This window comes from Myiozetetes cayanensis, unplaced genomic scaffold (genome assembly GCF_022539395.1).
Source record: "Myiozetetes cayanensis isolate MyiCay16 unplaced genomic scaffold, myiCay2020 scf3, whole genome shotgun sequence".
NCBI lineage: Eukaryota > Metazoa > Chordata > Aves > Passeriformes > Tyrannidae > Myiozetetes > Myiozetetes cayanensis.
The window spans coordinates 67,408,934-67,428,761 of NW_026087521.1; the positions used below are offsets into that span (position 1 = coordinate 67,408,934).

The 19,828-nt window shown below is 41.8% G+C and overlaps 1 protein-coding gene across 2 annotated transcripts; it reads right to left on the reverse strand.

The window, feature by feature from the left end:
* Window positions 1–4,989: 4,989 nt before the first annotated feature.
* On the reverse strand, window positions 4,990–19,106 carry USP18 (ubiquitin specific peptidase 18). 2 transcript variants are annotated; one of them, XM_050324189.1, is made up of 11 exons: window positions 18,977–19,106; window positions 16,358–16,526; window positions 15,291–15,387; window positions 13,894–14,039; window positions 11,701–11,780; window positions 10,749–10,895; window positions 9,834–9,929; window positions 8,664–8,723; window positions 7,800–7,931; window positions 7,325–7,374; window positions 4,990–6,816 (listed from the first exon to the last, which is right to left on the reverse strand). In XM_050324189.1, the coding sequence occupies exons 2-11, from the start codon at window positions 16,524–16,526 to the stop codon at window positions 6,768–6,770; spliced, it is 1,026 nt and encodes a 341-aa protein (XP_050180146.1). In that variant the 5' UTR covers window positions 18,977–19,106; the 3' UTR covers window positions 4,990–6,767. The 2 variants fall into 2 exon arrangements, with proteins under 2 accessions (XP_050180146.1, XP_050180145.1); XM_050324188.1 differs by having other exon boundaries at window positions 8,664–8,834.
* Window positions 19,107–19,828: the final 722 nt, after the last annotated feature.

Consider the following 19,828-nt stretch of genomic DNA (forward strand, 5'->3'; position numbering starts at 1 on the left):
CTCTTGATTCATGTACTGTTGCGCACACATTTTTTCTCAGTTTTCCATCACACCCATCTTTGTCATTCTGCAACTCCCCAGTCCTTACTTACTATACAAAAGTAATTTCTAATATCAGAAAACACATTTTTAAAACTTTTCATCCTTAGATTAAGGATGTAGCAGTCCATTGAGGATGTGAATTAACATCTTTATCAAAGACACATTTAAGTTTTCACTAGGGTTTTTTCATCTGTTCAAAGAACTTCATAGTTATGGAGAATATTTCACTCTGACATTCAGCTTCCAAGATTGAATGATGGCTTATCTAAGAATGATTCACCGTATTATACTATATTTTATGTGGACTAGTAACTTAAAATGAATGTCCCATCTGATTTCCATTAATTTATAATCTCCCTGTGTTTGTCAGGATTAGTGCTAGCATTCCTAAGATATGATAATGATATTATATATTGTCAAAGGTCAAACTACTGTTTGTACAACACATTTAAAATATTTTGATCCAATTTTCTTGGTATATTTAAAATAATTAAGTAGACAGGGGATTATATGCCCATTTGATTATTAAGGACAAACATTTAGAAGCATTTTGACATTGCCACAGTAAGATTTGTCAAGAACCACAGGGACAACACATTTCTTATAAGCAAGGGTTCTCCCTACTTGAGAGAGGAGTAAGAAAGAAATAAAGCTTTGTCTTTCGAATAGCCATCATGTAAGCTCTGCAAGACTCTTCAAAATCAAAATTACAAAGTCTGCAAGACTGATGATCATTAATATGGCACACTACATTACATGTGTGTATCCTGGAGCAGCCACTGTGGCATTTTCTGTATTTACCCTCTTTTTGGAAGCCAAACAGCTTACGGTTTCTTGTGCCTTGACACCATGTTACTGTTGTTTTATGTTCCTTTCTGTTGGAGGTGACCACTCTGAAGATGCATCATATGGAAGGAAGACTTTCTTGCTGAAAAGGACAATGAACATGCCTATGTGTGATGAACTGCTTTACTGGGACTTACAGGGTAAAACTTACTGCTATGTGGATGCCACCATTTTGAGTAACTTCATCTTGTTGGCTGTGGTCTTTGCTCCTTGGAGCTGCGTGCTGTTCTCCCATTGGGCAGCTTACAGAGTTGTATCTGCCCCATCCAATCCCATTATTCCGTGATTACCTCATTGTTGTAATCCTTTCCCCTAATGTTCTCCCTACCTATCAAACATCCCAATTTTGCATAACCCTTACCAGTTTCTAGAATCACTAGAATCATCTAGAATCACTCAGCCTACTCTATAAAAAGCCCTCCATTTTGCAATTAACCAGATCAGGCTCGGGCACTGCTCTGGCAAGGTCTGCAGTCCTGTTTTCGAACCCTGCTGGTCTTGTGCTCTTTTTCCTGGTTCGCGTTGCCTTTATGAATGCATGCTGCCTTACATTAGATGTTTTTACAGTTCACAACAAAAAACCCTCTTCTGCTTAAACTGAAAAATCCCATTTTACAAGGCTTAGTAGGAATAGCAGCCTATTCTGGGAAATCCAAACTCTTTATGCGGAGTGGGTTTGACCCCAGCTTGGATGCTTCTCGGTCCTGCAGAAGGAGCTGGCATGGTATCTCATTTCAGAGCCCTGCCCAAAATTTTTCAGGAGTTCATTTTAAAGATATGGGTGATAGGATATGATATGATATTGTTTATCTAGCCATTAATGGACTTTTCCTTCCCTGTCCTGTCTTTGCCTGTTTAGAGACAAAACCAGCCCCAGGATAAGAACATGTTTCAATAAGCAGTACCCTAAATGCCTAGTGACTGAGGGCAGGTCACTTAGTTCAGACACTTTTTACTGTGTGCAGATCCTGCATGCAGAATATGCTCAACCTGAAAGCAGAAACCTGTTGTTTTGAAGTTAACATAGATAAAAGTCAACAAAACCTAAGACGCCATGAGGCTGGACATGAGCTCATTCAGCATCCCCATGGCAGAGGCCCAAAAGCCCCAGCAGGCATCAGTCAGGTCGCCAAGGGTACACCCTGCTGCTCCCTACAACAGGTCCCCAGAGGTACCAAACTTTTGTCATCCAGCACCAGATTTCCTTTAGGGTTGAGCAGTTTTTCACTTGTTTCCTCAAGTCATTGCTTGTGTCTGCCTCAACCAGTAGCCCGGCCTCCCTATACCTCAGACCTTCTCATTTCCCCATCCTACAGCTTGGCAGTTGGAACCAGAGCTGGCCAAGGATTTGGACTGAGGTGGGCAGATCACTGCAGCTTTAGGACAAGCCAAAGGAGAAACTTCTTAATTTTATTTCTGAGGTCAAAAAGGTCAGGCCTGTCTACCTAAATTCTGCAATGAAAGCAATGTTTAATCAGCAGTTCTACTGCCCAGGGCTGCTTTGTGGAGATTTCATTCACTTATGTGGGTTTTCTCCTTATCTGTGAGAAAAATGGATTACGTAGAGGAGAGGTATGATGACTATCACTCATATGACTATGACTATGAATCATCCATTTGATGTCCTGGTCACAGAGACTGCTGACATACCTGTACAGGTGGTCTGCAACCAAGGACAGGAAGAAATTCCCTTCAGCTCAGTGCAGAAACTGATGTAGATTAACAACAGGCCGCCCTTCCAGCCGTTGTGTCCCTGTCCTTTAGTTGTGTGTAGCCACCGCCCTAATGGGAGGGACTTTCTCAGTTTCTCGACCTCAGCTATGCCCATCACAAAGGCACACATGGAGAACATTATCCCATTACCTGCTCTTGCACTCCCTCACACAGCAAAGCATTTTCATACATAATCAAACTGCATCCCATGGGCTGCCAAATTTTCAGTCATGAGTCTATTTAGGAAAACAGTCAGTGGCACATAGTACTTCTTAAGCCTTCATGAAGGTTTTCATCTACATTGTCTTTAAGCAAGTCCTCATTCAGTTTTTCACTGCACTTACAACTTTTTTCTTTAAATCAGGTAAATTTAACTCAGAAGCATTTCTCTTCCAGTGTTTTTAGTTCATATAGATATGAAATTTTTGTTACCTATGAAGCTCTCTAAAGGGTTGGTGATTCTTGGGCACCTTTCTACAGACAGGTGCAAACAACATTGAGCCTCCCAACTGGAAGCTGGTAAAATATGAGCCAGCCACATGGCAAATAGCAGAGTCAAAGCTAGAACAACTCTCTTGTAAAAACAAATTGCTTCATAAAAATACTTTTGAAAGGTTGTTTGAGGTTTCTGCTTACACTTGTTAGGCAACTGCTTCTTTCTGCTCACAGCTTCAAGCCTAACCTATGTTAGAAAAGAAATACCATATGGATGTTACTGGCAAAGATGATTTGGGCTTGTCATCACCAAAGTGTCCCTGGGAAAGATATGGCCTCTGTCAAGGCAGGACTAGAAACTTGGCTCTAAGGAGAGGAGACCAGTAAGTCAAAGGTGCCCAAAAGGCAGTGATATAGGAAAAGCTGGAGCCAGAAAAGGGCCAGAACTCTCTGGATGCCAGAAGGGCAAGAACTAAAGCTGTCCCCAGGTGAAAAACAGGCAGTAACTGCCACTGAGAGAATCTGCTTATCAGATCTGTTACCTGTCCTCTGTTGGAAGAAGTTGACTTTAACAGCCGTTCAGTGCAGGAATATCATCACAAGATTTGCTATTGGGATCTATCAGGTGCAACAGATTATTGTGATCCACAAAATTACTGTAAAGTCATTATCAATTAAAATTACTAGTAATGCCAAGTCCTAGTAAGTTTTACACTTTCCACTGTAGTTTAGAGTAACTACAGTTTTATCAACTCCTGTTTTTTAATCTGTATTAGAATATGCTTTTTTTGGAGGTATTTTATAAATGTAGATCTCATGTGCAGCTTTTTTGTGCAAATATCAGTGAAAACTAGTTGATAAATAACCATTGTAAACTAAAATGATACTTGAAGTAAAGTATTAAAAATTATTTTTCTACTTTTACTTTCAGGTATAATTTTAGTATTAACAAGATATTGACATTTTAGAAATTAGACATATGAGATGTATAGTTATTATATATATTTACATTTTTTCTAGTTTTCTCTGTGTTTCTTGAAGGTGGGGAATATCTGAATCTGAGGAAGAGTCTGTCAGAGATGAAGCAGAGAATGTGTAATTTACTACTGCTCCTTCTCTTAAAACATGGTAATCCTAAACCAAACAAAAAATGGAAACAAGGAGTTATCACGTCCTATACAATAATCTCTCCAAACAGATCCTCTTGGCTTTATCTGGGTTTTCAAAGCCCTTGCTATTTGTGCCAAGCTTCATTCGCACAGGGACTCAAACATAGAACTAATAATACTGGTAATACTACTACTACTAATAATAATCTTGACTCGTTTGTTGTGGCTCTATGGTGGATTTTTTTCTGGCAGAAATGCAAGAGCTGTTTTCTGTAGCCACCCCGAGGCAAGGACTCCACATTACCACTGGTCTCCATGTTATGCCTGTATAGTACTGAATCCCAGGCACTTAGCTAAAAGTGGGTTTCCTTAGATGTAAGTAAACTCCTAGGGCAGCTTATCCAGTATATGGCTGGGCTCTGCTGTGGACACAGAGGCAGCCAAGGTGACCTTTTGCAAAAGCAACTCAGGTCAGGCAGAGTTTTTGAAACTGAGTTTTTAACCTGCCATGCAGTTTGTACACCCTTCCACTCCTCCCATGGCCCATCTGCATCTGGAAGCAAAATAAGTTTGACAGCAAATCTGAAAACAAACCCATTGTGCCTCCAGCATGAGGATGAAGTGTCCAGGTTTAGCTGCTTTTCCTTGGTTCTTGGAGCTAAACATTAGCAGCAGCTCTACCCCAAATACTTAATCTGAGCATTCACCTCTGTGCATGTGACCTGTGGCCTCCCACCTGTATTTACAGTGTTTATGAGCAACAGACCAAGAATAAACCACAAGATCCATTTTCTAGGGAATTTATCCCATAGTACTTTTCATTGAGATTAATAATTTTTCACTGACTGAAAAGATAATGTATCTCAGCAATTGCTTCCTTGATGGGTAACATCCCTGGAAGGTTATGACACATTTAAGACATTTTTCGTAAGCACAAGTTTTAAAATTTCAAGTTATATCTAATTAGAAATATCTTGTCAGTCTCTTAACCCATGAATTTCCCAGTTTCAGGAAGCACATTGTTTTTCAGCTACTTCACTTTGGCAAAGTGCTGGATAAAGCAAACAGGAACTTGGTTTTCTTATTCACCCGTTGCAAGGTGTTTTAGAAAGATTGCAATGCATTCTTGAATGTGAATAGGCTGCGAATTCCTCATCCTAGTGACAAACATACACCAGGATATTTTAATGCAGAAGGAGCAGTATAAATACAAGAGAATTGAGTAGAATAATGGACCTTGCTATACAGGAAAATAAATACCTACTACACTATGAAAGTGTAATTTCATAGCTATGCTCCAAAATGTCTCAATTTACCTTCCACATAGCAACAGAAAACAGACATGATTTGTTAACTTCATCATCATTATCAAAATATAATTAAGTTATACACACTTGCTATTAAATCTACATTAGTAGTTTTAAGATGTTCTCAGTCCCGCAAAAATAGCACCTTTGTAAAGATACAGTCTTTACAATAACAGAATACATTAGGCTTCAATGTACTTCCAGATGCCAAACTGCTGGAATCCTCGATCCCTTCACAGAATGTGGTACAACAAGACTTAATGCCAAGAGGGCATTAAAAGCATCACGACCAAAGTTTTTAACTTTCTCACAATAGAGCCTTATGATGAGCCTTTAGAATAATCTTCTTCACACTGTCACATGTGACCAACCTTCCTTTCTAGCTCTCTTTACATTTTCCCTTCAACTGTGTGGTCTTGCCGTGGGAATACAGGTCTAACCAACTGCACAGAGTAACAGGACTCAACAGGAGATTTAAAAATGATCCACTTTCTTTATACAATTGTTCTCTCCAGAACATTTTCTGCTTGAGGGACATTCCCACTTCAAGTGCAGAAAAGGAAAGGCAAGAGCAAGACAATTCCAGCTGGCAACCAGATGAGGAATACTTAAGGAAGATCCCAAAAGTTCAAGCACAGCAAGGCATCTTACTTCCCTTATAACAGTGTATGGCCTGCATCATGCAATATCACTAGTTAACTTCAGAATCTCTGAATATTTTCCTCTCTACAGGAAAGAAAATACATATAAACACCTGATAAGCATGTTAAAGGGGTAAGAGTCACTGGCATGTGGCATAAAGGTTCCAATCCTTCCTCCAGCTGTTTCTGGTGACTTCTGGGGTCTCCTGCCCAGCTTGCCAGCATCTCACATGGTGCTAAAAGGGCAAAGTCTCAAGCTCTTACTGGTCGTACTGGCCAGGTATGGCTATCAGTGCTCCCCAGTCATACCACACACTTCTCTGGAACATCACACAGGTTTTCAGGCCAAACACTTTTCCTGTATGAGAATTCAAGCATCAACATTAAGGAAACTGGTAAGTTCGCAGAGACAAGGACTAACTTAGTATCTTTTAAAGAGGAAATGAATATGTAGAATCACATAAATATAAAAAATATATGAAAGAGAAAGTTTCTAGTTGCAACAGTTCTTAGATCCATTTTCTAGTTGAGTGTTTTTCATAAATAAATGTGAACACAGAGGTTGCTGAGTGCAAAATGTCTTTCTTATGGTACATGTCCATTCTTGCACAGAGGTGCTGAGCTCCATGGACAATGGACAGCTTTCCGAGACACTCTGATAGTCCTGGATAGGGCTACTGAGGATGTTTTCTCATGTAAATCAAGAGGTAGGCCGTTTCTCCCCTGTAGAGGCAAAGAAAAAGCAAAATGCAATATATATGTTTGAAGATCTAGGTTGCAAGTAACCTCCCAGGTTTGCTCCTGTTCAGCTTTTTGAGGTTTGGATCAACTAAGCTGACCCTTTCCAGTGTTTCTGAGAGAGCATATAAAGCTGACTCTCTGTCAGCACTTCAGCTTATAGGAGGGATTATCTCCCTCTTATAATTATCCCCTTCTCATAAGTTCATTTTCTTATGAGGCATCAAAACAAAAAGCATGGAAAAATACCGACTGACATTTCTAACTGCAGTCAGTCCCACTTGTGTCTACTCAGTAACCCTAGAGGCTCCCAGTATAGTCATATGCAGTACCATCAGAATAACCAGAATACAAGGATGCCTCTTCTACTCTCCTGCATCCTCACTACATCACAGGCAATATGCAATTCAAACCATTTATCTTCCCTCTCTTTGCTACCCTCATTCCAAAGTCCAGAGCAGCATTAGGTAAAAACAGAGATATGTTTGCATACCAGTGGAGGTTGGAATGCCCATAGGTGCATTTAACATCATCCCATGATACCTAGAGAAGAAAAACACACAAGAGGAGGCTGGTAAAAACTCTTAGGAAGTGGACACATTGTGATACCAGTGCACCAGTTCTCATAAGAGTGGTGTAAGTGGCACTTCCAGGAATTAAACACCTTTTAATAAATTGGTTCATTGCTTTGCCCTGCAAGGAAAAACAGTTCCTCTTCTAACACTTACAGATGTAGAGTATATAAAGTAGGGTATACATCAAATGGCTGCTATTTCAAGTCACAAAGCAGAATCTGAGGCCTTGTTTGGTACAGAAGCAAGAGCCTGTAGCAGAGGTGCACAAAACTTTGCAGCTTTAGTTTCTTTTCCTGGTTCTCTTTAATTAGCAGTCAGTCAGTGAGCAAGATCTGGAAGAGTGGCCAGGAAAGTACAAAAAGTACAAAAAGAAATGTGGATTGATCTCCTCACCTGGCAAACCTCAGAATCATTAAAGCAATACCATTTACACTCTGTGAGGCTTTGAATATAGGCACAGTAATGTCCACAACTAGTTGATCCTGAATGAGCAACAACAGCAAAAAGTTCATACTGCCAGGTAGCCTGCAAAGAGACAGAAAGAGTAACTTTTAGTGCAGTAATTCTCATTTGCCATTGACTGAAGAGAAGCAGCATCCAGGACAGCAAGGATGTGGATTTTGTAAGGAAAAAGGAAGAAGAGCAGATTAGCCTTGAGGATCCTGCCTTTTTTGCTCTTACTCTCATAGTTTTGCCTGCCAGCTACGGGCTGGCAGCCTCCCTGGAGACCACAGGAAAGTGAACAAGGTAGTAGGACAGCAAAGGAGTTACACTACAGACAACACCATACCAGTGACTTTTGCTATTGCCACACTTCCTCTTTTTATTTCACAATAAGTGGGACAGATCCACAGTGGGGCAGATCCCTCTCATCTGCTTGGCAAAGCTGTTGTTTCCTTGCTAAACTCAACTCTGTGGCCAACAACACTGCATGGGAAATACCAGGAATGGAGTTCCCTTGCCTTGGACTGGCGAGATATGTAAAGCCTGTTTTTTGTCCTTATGGCAGGAAGCTCCAGTTATTGTGCCTTTGTTGATTTACTCTGAGCACAGAATGCTGAATAATGACTGAACCAGTTAAAATCATGGGATGTGAGACAACACCAGACATAGGTGAAAGATGTCTGAGACATAGATTTTTAAGACAGGCACTTTGAACTCAGGCAAGTAGTGGTGTGATCTCTTAAAATTTTATGACACTTGAGCAGAGAGGAGAAGAAAATCTGCCCGTTTTAGATAGCCTTAGGAGTATCTCACCTTTTCATTTTCATCTGCTTGGCACTGATTTTCTGTCAAGACTCCGTTGAAATCAAGATCCTGTGGGAATGGCAGATAGTGACTAAGCTTGTGCATGTAAGATGATTTTTCAAAGCAGAAGCGCTTTAGGTGTATGGTCAGAGTCTGTGGCAGATGGACGAGCTTCATGCTCTGTAAAGCAATAAATAATGTGATTGAAAAACTAAGGAATAAACCCTGGGGAGGCAGGTTGGAAACAGCCATTGCCACCCAGTGGAGAAAACGGAGAACAGTCAGTGCTACAAGTGAATGACCACCAGACAGCAGATGCCAAACCTCTGTAGCCCATTTGCACACAAGACACATAATGGAGCTGTGATAACCAAGTTTCTCAGCTTTGGTGTAATCAGCACCCGGCCTCGGGTGTCTCAAGGGCTGCTTCATTTCTTATCTGCTTTCCAAATCCCAGATTGGTAGCACTAGGTAGATGAGGAGAGGCAAACCAACTTCCTTGTGACATGTGACCACTGGAGTTCCACGAAGGATGTCAAGCTTACAGTTCATTTCTTCCAGGACTGCCTTTGGTGACACTGCTGTTGCTGCTATGGCTGCCACTAAGACATATGGATTCATTGTGGTCTCAGAGGCAGCCCAACAGTGAAAATGTTGTGGGAAGTCTCCTCCAAGCCTTGCACTAAGGCATTCTCCCTCACACACTGCTCTCTTTAATGCCTCTTCATGAAACAGTTAATTCATCATCTGGTACAGACTGATACTCTAAAAAATGGGGAGCCCAGTGGAGAGCAAGGAAGAAAGGAAATCATTCTACAGTATCCTACTTTTAGGTGTATACACAGTTTAGGTAACATATTTTTGCCCACCTCTGCAGCTATGCAGCAGTGTAAACGCCCACAGTGAACACACAGAATAAACCAAGAGAAGCTCTTCTTCTTGGTGACTTAGAGTAAAACTCATGAAATCTTTAGTTGCAAGAGCTACATCTACAGCAGGGAACTTCCTAACAGGAGGAAAGATGCATGTGGTTTATACCTTGCTGATACTGCTGTGCTGACAAATCTGAGTTGTTGATCTCCTCTTAAACTGATATGGTTGAGTCCTTTCCCCACCCTTCCCAGTCCTTAAGGAATTTCTGTTTGTGAGAGACTTATGGGAAAATAATTCTCTGATTACCTGCAAAAAAGGTGTTTTCCTTCCGCACTGTTGACAAAAACACATGTTTGGACCAGTCAGCTCTTCTGGATGGAAAAAATATTGTACACAGTCCTCCTATGAAGACAGAGGAGATTCCTTTCAATTGAATTCCTTCAAGCTGGATTTCTATTTCTACTTTATTTCACAGAGTACAGATAAACAACAAAACTACAGAAGGTGTATTTTATTCAAAGGACAAAAGACTGCCTAGCAGCCCAAAAAAAAGTAACCCATTTTTCCTAGATGCTGATGTGATTGCATTAATTGGGGAAAAAAATGGGGTACTACATTTTTCGAAAAGAAGATGTTGATGCATACGTGTCTTTTATACCTACTTCAAAGCTTTGGAGGTTTTCAAAGAGGTTCCTTTATGATGAAAAAGCATAAAGTGGTCAGACTGTCCAATGGTGAACTGGCACCTCAAAAATCCACTATATTTGTGGCAGCACCTACACAGTCACCAGCACTGCTCTATCCAGATATCCAACAGCAGCGCTGATTCAACAGTGAAAGAACACTGCACTGGGCAAATGCAACATGTCCGGTCAGGGATTCCAAGTTATCTAGGGTATCTCACTGTGGTATCTAAGGTCTCACAGGTACACATCACAGTGTAGTTTGAGTCTTTGAGTCTGTTACAGAGTATTTAGTCAATACTCTTTTTAAAAAGGTGATTCACGGACTTTATTTTCCAGCCCCTAAATCAAACATTTTTTGAGACCTCTAAAACTCTTCCAAACAAATAAGAAATGTGAAGGAGAAAAGATCACCCTCTGGTGGTCCCAAACACTCTACAGAGATCTTGCAGAGATTCTAGATATGACAAAGGAGACACCTGGCTCCCACAGTGAACAGAGGGAAATCTTAAGGAAACAGTGTTGCCACTAAACTTACCAGAGTCTTCAGCCTGTGAGAATTGGAATCCAACACTGGCAGTGGAAGGGTTAACATGCTGCTGTTGTTCTTTATTTCAAAAGAGCAATTCTGACAGGCCAGATGCTCCTGTATGCAGATAGTGTACAAATCACTCAGCTCTTCAACCTGGAGGGACAAAAAAAGGCCGAAACAAGGTTTATGAAGATGACAGCTAAGGTATATCCTTGTGAGTGGAAAAGTCCATGTGCACATGTTATTTCACGCCAGGTTACTGCTTTAACATTTGAACCAAGATCTAACACTGACTTAGGTGGACAGGCTACTTCCCACATTTAAAGAAGAACAACTCCTTCCCCTCATCCCCTATCAGAGAGGAAAGACACAACCTATAGCAAGATCAGACAGTTAAATGTCTGCTTTGAGGCAAAATTGTACTGTTTTGTTTGAAACTGCAAAAGAAGTCTGCCTTCTGTATGAATAAAACTATGACAGTCAAGGAAGAATCACTTCTCCCAGCCTGCTAGAAGAAACTGTCATATACATAACGTACTAAGAGTGACTAATTAGAATGAAATGCACATGGCTGACTTCAAAGAATGGAAAAGACATGTTATGGTATGCCAACAAATCCTTACAGAAATTTGGGGGGGGAAAAAATGAAAGAAAACTAAATTTGGTGTTCAAAAAGATCAATTTTTTACTTATTAATCAAGTCTCCCATTAGAATGGAGACTCTGGCATGCCCTAAAAATAGGAAAAACAAAAATTAACTGTAATTCAAAATGTTGAAGCTTATGAGATTAAGATTTCCTCTCCCATTTGAAAGATGTGAGGAAAGACCCAAACAAGGGATTGATAATTTTAAGAATTTAACTTAGGACAATTGTCAGTGAATAGGATCCTTCTTCAAGGACCAGAGGAAACAATAAGGGCCAAAGGACCTGGTGTTCATTTCAGTGACCATTCTTACCAGCTCTAGCTTTTTCATCTGCTTCTTTATCAAGTTCCAGAGATGCAGAAACAGCTGAGCAGCATCATGCTGCACAAACACTGGACAAACAGAAAACAAAACCTCAATAAGTACTATGAACAGCATCAAGCACAGACTTCCCACAGATGGCAAAGGGAGAATTATTGTCCCCCATTAGATGTAGTTTCTTGTCCCTTGCCACTCCCTGCCAGAGACAGAACTTAGACTGGACAAGAGCTGCAATCTCTCTCTGTGACCTGAGCAGGCAGCGGGAAAAGACAGGAGGGCTTGCACTACCCAGTGCTAAAGTTGTGTACTTGACACCAGGTGCAGAGCTAAATACCTACTAGAAAATAGGGCTCAGATGTCTCACTGAGTTGAGAGTTGTATTTCATAGCATCATAGAATGGTTTGGGTTGGAAGAGACTTACACAACATCTCTTTCCAACCCCCCTGCCATGGACAGGGACATCTTCCACTAGAGCAGGTTGCTAAAAGCATTGTCCAACCTGGCCTTGAACACTTCCAGGCATGGGATATCCACAGCTTCTCTGGGCAAACTGTTCCCATGCCTCACTACCCTCAGAGTAAATAGGTTCTTCCTAATATCAAATCGAAACCCACTTCCTTTCAGCTTAAAGCAATCACTACGTCCTTGTAAAAAGTCCTTTTGAATCCTGCTTAGAAACAATACAGAGAAGATTCTGTTCTCTTTTTTTGCCTTTATTACACCACAGACCTTTTTCCCCTGTCCCCTCATGAAGGCTATAATTCTCCTGACTGCTGAGATAAAAATATGTCTCACGCATCAAATAGTATAAAAGCCTTGATCCCTACCCAAGCAAAAAGCACATGGTTTCAGCACAGGGAGCAAGTATGTTGAAGTGACATTATGCTTTGGCTTTCTACTCTGGCTAAATTGGCATATTAAGAAACCTAAGGTCAGTGCACAGCTTGCTTAGAATGTCTCAGCAGGGAATTGCTTCAAGAATAAACTTAGGGGAAAAGAAAATAAACTACATCCTTGAATGTGAAGAACTGATTTTGTCAGCCTGTTATGAACTCAAGATTTAGGAACTGGGCAAAAATTACATGTGGTATAGCAAAATCATAGTGTTTCTGGACTACCTTTATGCTTGATCATAGGTGAAACAAATTTTATACCATAATCCAACAACGTGATATGGAAGTGCTTTCAACTTCCCAGCAATTCAAGTCTGCAGTTACTGACTTCAGCTGTGTTCTGGTAAGATTACAGACACTTCTGATTAAACAAAGTTCAGAACCTTTCCTCATGTCTAATAGCAAGCCATGATCCAGGCAAAGTACCACTTTCTGAGATGGAGTTTAGGAACCACACTTGAATTTTAAAGAAGGACAAGGTGGGAAATAGTCAAGCTTTACAAACTCCCTTTGGACATCTCTCTTTAGCAGGAAGAGAGAAGACAGACTGCAAAGCCATTCAGAGTAAAGGGGGGAATGTAGCAAACAGAAATGTTGAGTTTATCTTGCATTCCTCCTTAAGAAAGATGGCTGGCTACCACCTCTGCTTTCAGTGCTGTTTGGGCCTTTATACAATAAAGATCAGGATATTTGGATACACCCTGTGTATTTGTACACATAGATAGACTCCCAGCATCCTATTGTCACCAGTCACTCATGCCTTCAACAATCTCTGTCCTTTGGGACTTTGACCAGTTGGGAGATTAAGCCAGAAAATTCTTCTCTCTGCCCTTATAAAAAGGAACAGGAAGAATATAGTTTTTATCCTTGGGGATCTGTGAGAACTTATCTTTTCCACGCTATCCCTTTCTTCTAATAAGTAACAGCAGCTATTTCACTATATGATGTCAGTACATCAAGACAAATCAAGCTATAAGCTATCTTCTCAGCCCTGCACAGCCCTTTCCCCTCGGTCAGTATCTGCAGCTGAGTCTTCCAGCAGTCTGAGAGACTGTTCTCTCTTTGGACATCAGCAAGGATATGCAGCAGGGGCTTTTTTCCCCCCTCTTCAGAAGTCATACACAGCATCATATTCACAAGTGGGAAGCAGCTATAAAGAGCACTACATCATCATGTACCTAACTCCTGACATTTCTGAATGGAGATGCTGGAGACTGCACTACTTGTCAGTGATGGGTAATCAACACCCTGATTTTCAGACAGAGGTGGGCATGAGGCAGTGCTGCTTACATTGCACTCTGTGTGCTGAAAGGCAGCAAGCGAGTTCTATGGGACGAACAGCTTTGCGCTTGCCACACTGCATCTTCTCCAACAGCAGGAGCATTTGGTACGGGACATTGCTCCTCCTCTGCACAGCACATGGTGGCACTGTGATCCTATAAAGGGAAGAAGAACACGAATGGTAATCAAGTGGTACAATGAAGAAATATTAGACATCACACCTGAAAGTGTGAAGCAATTCAAGAGGAACCAGAATGGGTATATTTTCAGCAAAAGAAGGAAAAAGGGGAAGCAGTCACCTGCACTAACTCACCCCACAATGCAGGCTGAAAGTTCTGAAGTGAAAGGCCACAGTGTTAAGTTGTCCTGTTCCTGAATAAGGGAACAAGCCAAGCAGGACCTCAAGTGCTTTCTGGGCTCCAGAAATAACATTAGTTACAGCCAGTTTCAGAGCTCTTCTTCCCTCCCACTGATTCATGTCCTCATTCTCAGCATACCCTCAAAATTTCATGGGCACATAAATCATAATGCTTGTATTTCAGCTATATGCCAACTGAAAAGCTTTTTATCCTCCCTAAATTTATTGCAGTCCACAGGTTTTTCTAAGTCTTTCTTCAAATAACCGTGGTAACCTACTTATCTACATTATTTAGTTTTGCCCATTCCTGACACTTCTCTTCTCTGCACGTCTGTAACATGTCTTCTTTCTTCTCTGCACAGTAGTGAGCGCTAAGAAATGTAGAGAAAGAACTGAACAGGAATGATCCACTTAGATGATTAAAGCTTCAGTGAACTGAGTAAATTGTAAACAAATCAAACCAGTTATTATTGTAGTTGGTAGGGAGACAGAAGCCCAAATCCTCCTCACAGACAACCAGGGAGAAGAGTCAAGCCAGATAAAGTAAACCTATGTATTCGTGATCTCCAACAACACTCATAGTCTTCTCTATGAGGTGCTAACCAGGGCAATCAGGGGCCACAGGCTGGGGATTACAATATGTTTATGTTTACATGCTTAAAATCACAAAATTAATAGTGGATATGGTTAGGCAAAACACATCCTTTTTTAAAATGGCCTATGAGTAAACCTGGAATAAAATCATATCCTCTTTCGGAAAAGAGAGATACAAGTCATAAAGACTCAGTTCAGGACTGCAGCTTACTGGTGTACAAAGGGCGCATGAATCAGAGATGACTAACAAGTCAGAATACTGCAACTTCTACTTTTGCAGGCCCGAGACTCTGTATGACAGATACGACAAGGCAGAGACCTTGCTGAGGGAGCTGAAAGCACCTTTGATAGCACCGTGATGATCTAAGCCTTCAAATGTACATAGCATATAAAAAAGAGGGGGAGGCAACAAAGCAACAATGGAAGTATCTCCAGTAGTTCAAACAAGTGGTACCTTCGAAGTATCCCTGTGAAGTGTATATTCATGAGGAACACTTGGAGCAGAGAGTTCAGACAGCAGCTCTGTCCAAGGTTATACAGTCCAATAGCTCCTGTAGGAATAGAAAAAGAGGAAGTGAGGCCTGGAGATAGGTACAAGAAAAGAAAGTGAAAATTATTTGAAAGTGGCAACTTCTCTTGCCATTCAGTGGTACAGGCTGAGCATCTTGATCAGACCTGAAAAAGTGTTCAGTCTATTCTTCTGTTGCTCAAGTAGATAACATTTGGTTTTGTTTGGCAATTGACGGGAAAAATCCAAATAAGCCTGGAAAATGATGCTCAGATTTCTCCCAGTTCCTCTATTTTCAGTCCTCTGAAACACCTAAACAGAAAACAAAACAACAGGAGGCAAAGGCTGCCTGTCCGAGGACTTTTATTCAGCCTTTTACACAACCAAACCTAACAAAAAAATGAAGAGCTCCATGTGGGACCAGATCCTAGCTATCCATCACATAGGATTCAAGTTTCCCTTTCAGCCTGTCTCTGGTATGTTTTTTTTCAGTTTCAAAGAAAGGAACTAGCTTGAGAGAAGAAGCAAGTCACAGCTGTTCCTGCATCTAAAAAGGTGGCATTTTCTGTGCCCCACTGCAGTATAAGTAACCCTGGTCAGAAATTAGAAATTTTGCTTCTGAAGTCATCACCAAAAGAGAGAGATTACATAACAGAAACCCAGAACACCTCCAAAATACATACAGTTGGTAGTAAGGGTGGGCCTACTTCATGGTTTAGCAAATCCGGAATCAGTGTTGGCTCTGTTTGGAAAGAGACAGAGCCAGCATCTAGACCTTTTGGGCTGCAATGGCCAATTTGAGGACTTAAAATGGGAAAAAGCTATGAGATCCTCATGCAGTCCATTCCCCCAAAACCCAAAATGGTTATTTGGCAGGACAAAATGAGAATCATCTGCATATTCCTCTGTGAAGAAGTAAGGAATAGGAAAAATGAAGCCTGAGGACAGAATATAGAATAGCGGCCATTAGAAGGAGAAAATATTAGAGTTAAGAACAGACAAAATATTATTACCATTTTTTAAGTCTGCCACACCAAAGACTGATGTTAGCCTCTGTTCTTTGGCCTTCAGATCTTTGGCTTCATCTTTATTACTTTGTACTTCAGCTTCTGCCTCCATGCTCTTACTTAGTGCCAGCTCTGGTTTCTTGCTTCTTTCTTGACGTCCACTGTTTTGCCCCATCTACAATATTGTACAAAGACAGAAGGATGGCAGATAGACACAGCAAGATCAGAAAGAGTAGGAGCATCCAAAAACACCGGATTTGTCGATGATATTTTCATTACGAAAAAGGTGAAATCACAGAATGGTTTGGGTTAGGAGGGACCTTAAATCTAGGGCAAATTTCACCTTTTTTTAGCCTTTTGACCTGATAAGCGTTTTTAGTTTCTGTGCTGGGTTTTTTTTTTTTTGTTTCCCTGCATTGTTTTTAAGTGCCGTAGTCACAGCTCTACTGTGGCACTTTGGACTGCAATTCTGAAAGACATTTAAGAACTGAAACATCAGTTTCTTTTTCTCTTCCATCAAGTGATCACAGGCAAAGTGACTGTTTACACCAGGGAACCATTATTATGCCTTGACTGTCGACAGGCCATTACTCTGAGACATACTCCTGTGACTCAGCTACTGACTACTAAAGCAAAGTAAAAATACACAAGCAAAATAATATGATAAATGTTCAAATGCAATTATACAAAATTGAAATTTTTATAAGCTTACTTCCAACACAAAGACAGAATCAGAAAAAAGTGGATATGCTTAGGGAAGGCATTCTTAGGGAAGGGATATGTGAGGAGAGGGGACCAACAAAACAAATGCTCAGATATTATTATTTTACAGATATTAAACAGCACATAAAATCAACCTAAGGCCAAGTGCTGAAAGAATGATGAAAAGCTACCAAGAAAGGAAAACAAGCAAAATATCCTGATTCTGCCTTCCACAAAAAGAAAATCTTTGTTTTAAAAGCATGTTTTCAGGTAAACTGTGTGTAATAATGTCAGATATCAAAGCTTCTGAAGATTGAGGCAGAAAAACTAGAAATGAATTTTTTTCCCAATTATTAACTTTAAGCTTAAGTATAATTATTTCCAACTGTGCTTCTGAAGATTACTTACATACACTCATATTCATTAAAAATTGTCAAATTTGCTGAGAAGTTTATCTGGGGAAAAGAACCCCAATTTGACATTCAAAGATAGATTCAAGAATATTACTTTTTATATACCCAAATCCAGTGATTAGAATAGCTATGGAGGAAAAGAGAATTTTTATTTTATTTCTCCCTTGGGAAAACAGAGTCTGAATGCAAGAGTCTGAAGACACACTGCCTCTTTCCCTGGAATTGATTTAACAGTGCAGTCAGGTTTCTGAAAGTCCAGATGGTGTGGGAGCCCATCTGGGCCTGTACCATGAGGATCACTGGGTTTAGCTGATTTGCTTTAGCCAGAAGATAAGGGATGCTCACAGCCAGTTGGGATACCGAAGAAGACAGAGAGGGACAGGCAGTGGCAGAGGTAGCAAAAAACCAGCTGGGGATGTGGCAGGGATGAGGCGAACCAGCAATACATTACTTTTGCCAGGAAAGATAAGACTAAGGTGGGATTAATGAGTAAACTCAGGACTTTGGGTGACTTGAGAAATAGGTAGAAAAATACTAGGGCATGAAGATGCAGGGGGTTACAGAGATGGGAGGACTTGGGTTTCTGGTTCAATGAAACTCTCCCCCAGACACCGCTAGCAGGAACCCTGGTACTGGAGCAGGGAGACGAATACAATTTCCCAACCCTGGCATGGAACTGCCTCACTTTGGCTGGCTGTCAGAAATACAGCATTCCTAAGATTTGCACTTGACCTTTTTTCCCCTGCACAAGTGTATAAAAAAATTGGTGAGTGAGCTGAGGAACTGAGGAGCAGGCTCCCCTCCTGCCCCCAGTTTCTCCTCTCTCACCGGAGAAGCAGGGTTGCTTCTCAGTTTTCTTTGCAGGTCAGGGGTAGGACTCAGTACCTTCAAGTACGTGGCTTGGCTGCACCAAGCAATGCCACTAGGACTGGGCATCCTGTACTCATTTAACTCTCTCACTTGCTCTCCCTCAGCCAAGCCCAGCATCCTCACTCTCAAGATGGACCGCTCTGCTCGGCAGTCCCTCTGCCCTCCCAAGACACTGGCTTCTCACAACAAAGCCCCCAGTAGTACCTTCATGCCCTGTGCCCTGAAGTGCCCCTTTATCAGAGGAGTAGTCCCATCTTTGTCCCTTGTCACCCCTTCCCCACCATCATTATCTCCTTTTCCCTCACAGGTATCTTGGGGCACAGATGGTGCTGGGGCAGATGGTTGGCTGCAGTCTTCAAGATCCTCTTCCAACCCAAACCATTCTATATTATGACTCTGTGATCCCCCGAGGTGCTCCTCGAAGGGCTCCAGCAGGGACTCAATGTGATGACCCATCCTCAAGGGGAAGTACCTAAAAGCACATCACCTCCACACTTCTCTGGGATGCGACTGAAAGGAGACTTCCCACGCTGTTGTCAAACTACTCTCCCTTATTTCCCTCTCTTTTTATTACCTTCCCTCCCAGCACACTGCACTTCAGCCTCAACCTATCGCACAAAACAGCAAAAAGGCTTCTTACCAATTACCGCAGGACTAGCAGTGCTTCGAGCCTCGGCTGGACCTCACGTTCACACCGCACTTGCTGACAAAGAAGCAGCAGGGGATCGGACAACACGCCTGCCCGCACCGGAGCGGCACGGACAAGCCGCTCCACCGACGGAGCCAGAAAGCCACCGGGGCCCGGGAGGACTGGGGGGCGGAGCGAGGCCGTCCCGCCGCTCACACCGCCTTAGGCGGCAGCAACTCCCGCCCGCAGTTTTCATTTCCCGCTCGGCTGGGAGAGGGGAAAGGAAGTGAAACTTAGCACTGCCCTGGGCTGCCGCTGGCGGCTGCCACGCCGCTTCCTGACATGGAGCGGCGTGAGAGAAGGGCAGCCGAGGGACCAGAGACCTCCCATAGCTCAGCGGCTACTCAGGGTGCACTGCTGACGCCGCGCTGGGGCGGTGTCTCTCAGGAGAAATTGCGGAAGCTGGGCATGTTTACTCTAGAGAAGACCGAGAAGAAGACTCATCAATGCATATAAATATCTCAAAAATGTGTGCAGAGAGGATGGTACCAGACACTTTTCAGTGGTGCCCAGTGACAGGACGAGAAGTAATGGACATAAACTAAAATACAAGAAGTTCCACCTCAACATGAGGAAGAGCTTCTTTACACTGAGGGTGGCAGAGCACTGGAACAGGCTTTCATGGGAGGCCAGTACTAAATAAATACTTGAGAAAAGCAGCATTAATTTGCTTTGCATTAGGACTAAAGTATTTTTACTGCTTTTCAGAAGCTGCTCAGGTTGAGGAAAAATTGCTGAAATTGAACTCTGAATCCCCTAGCTGCTCTCTGTTTTCCAGTCTCAGGAAATGTAAGTAAAAGCAAC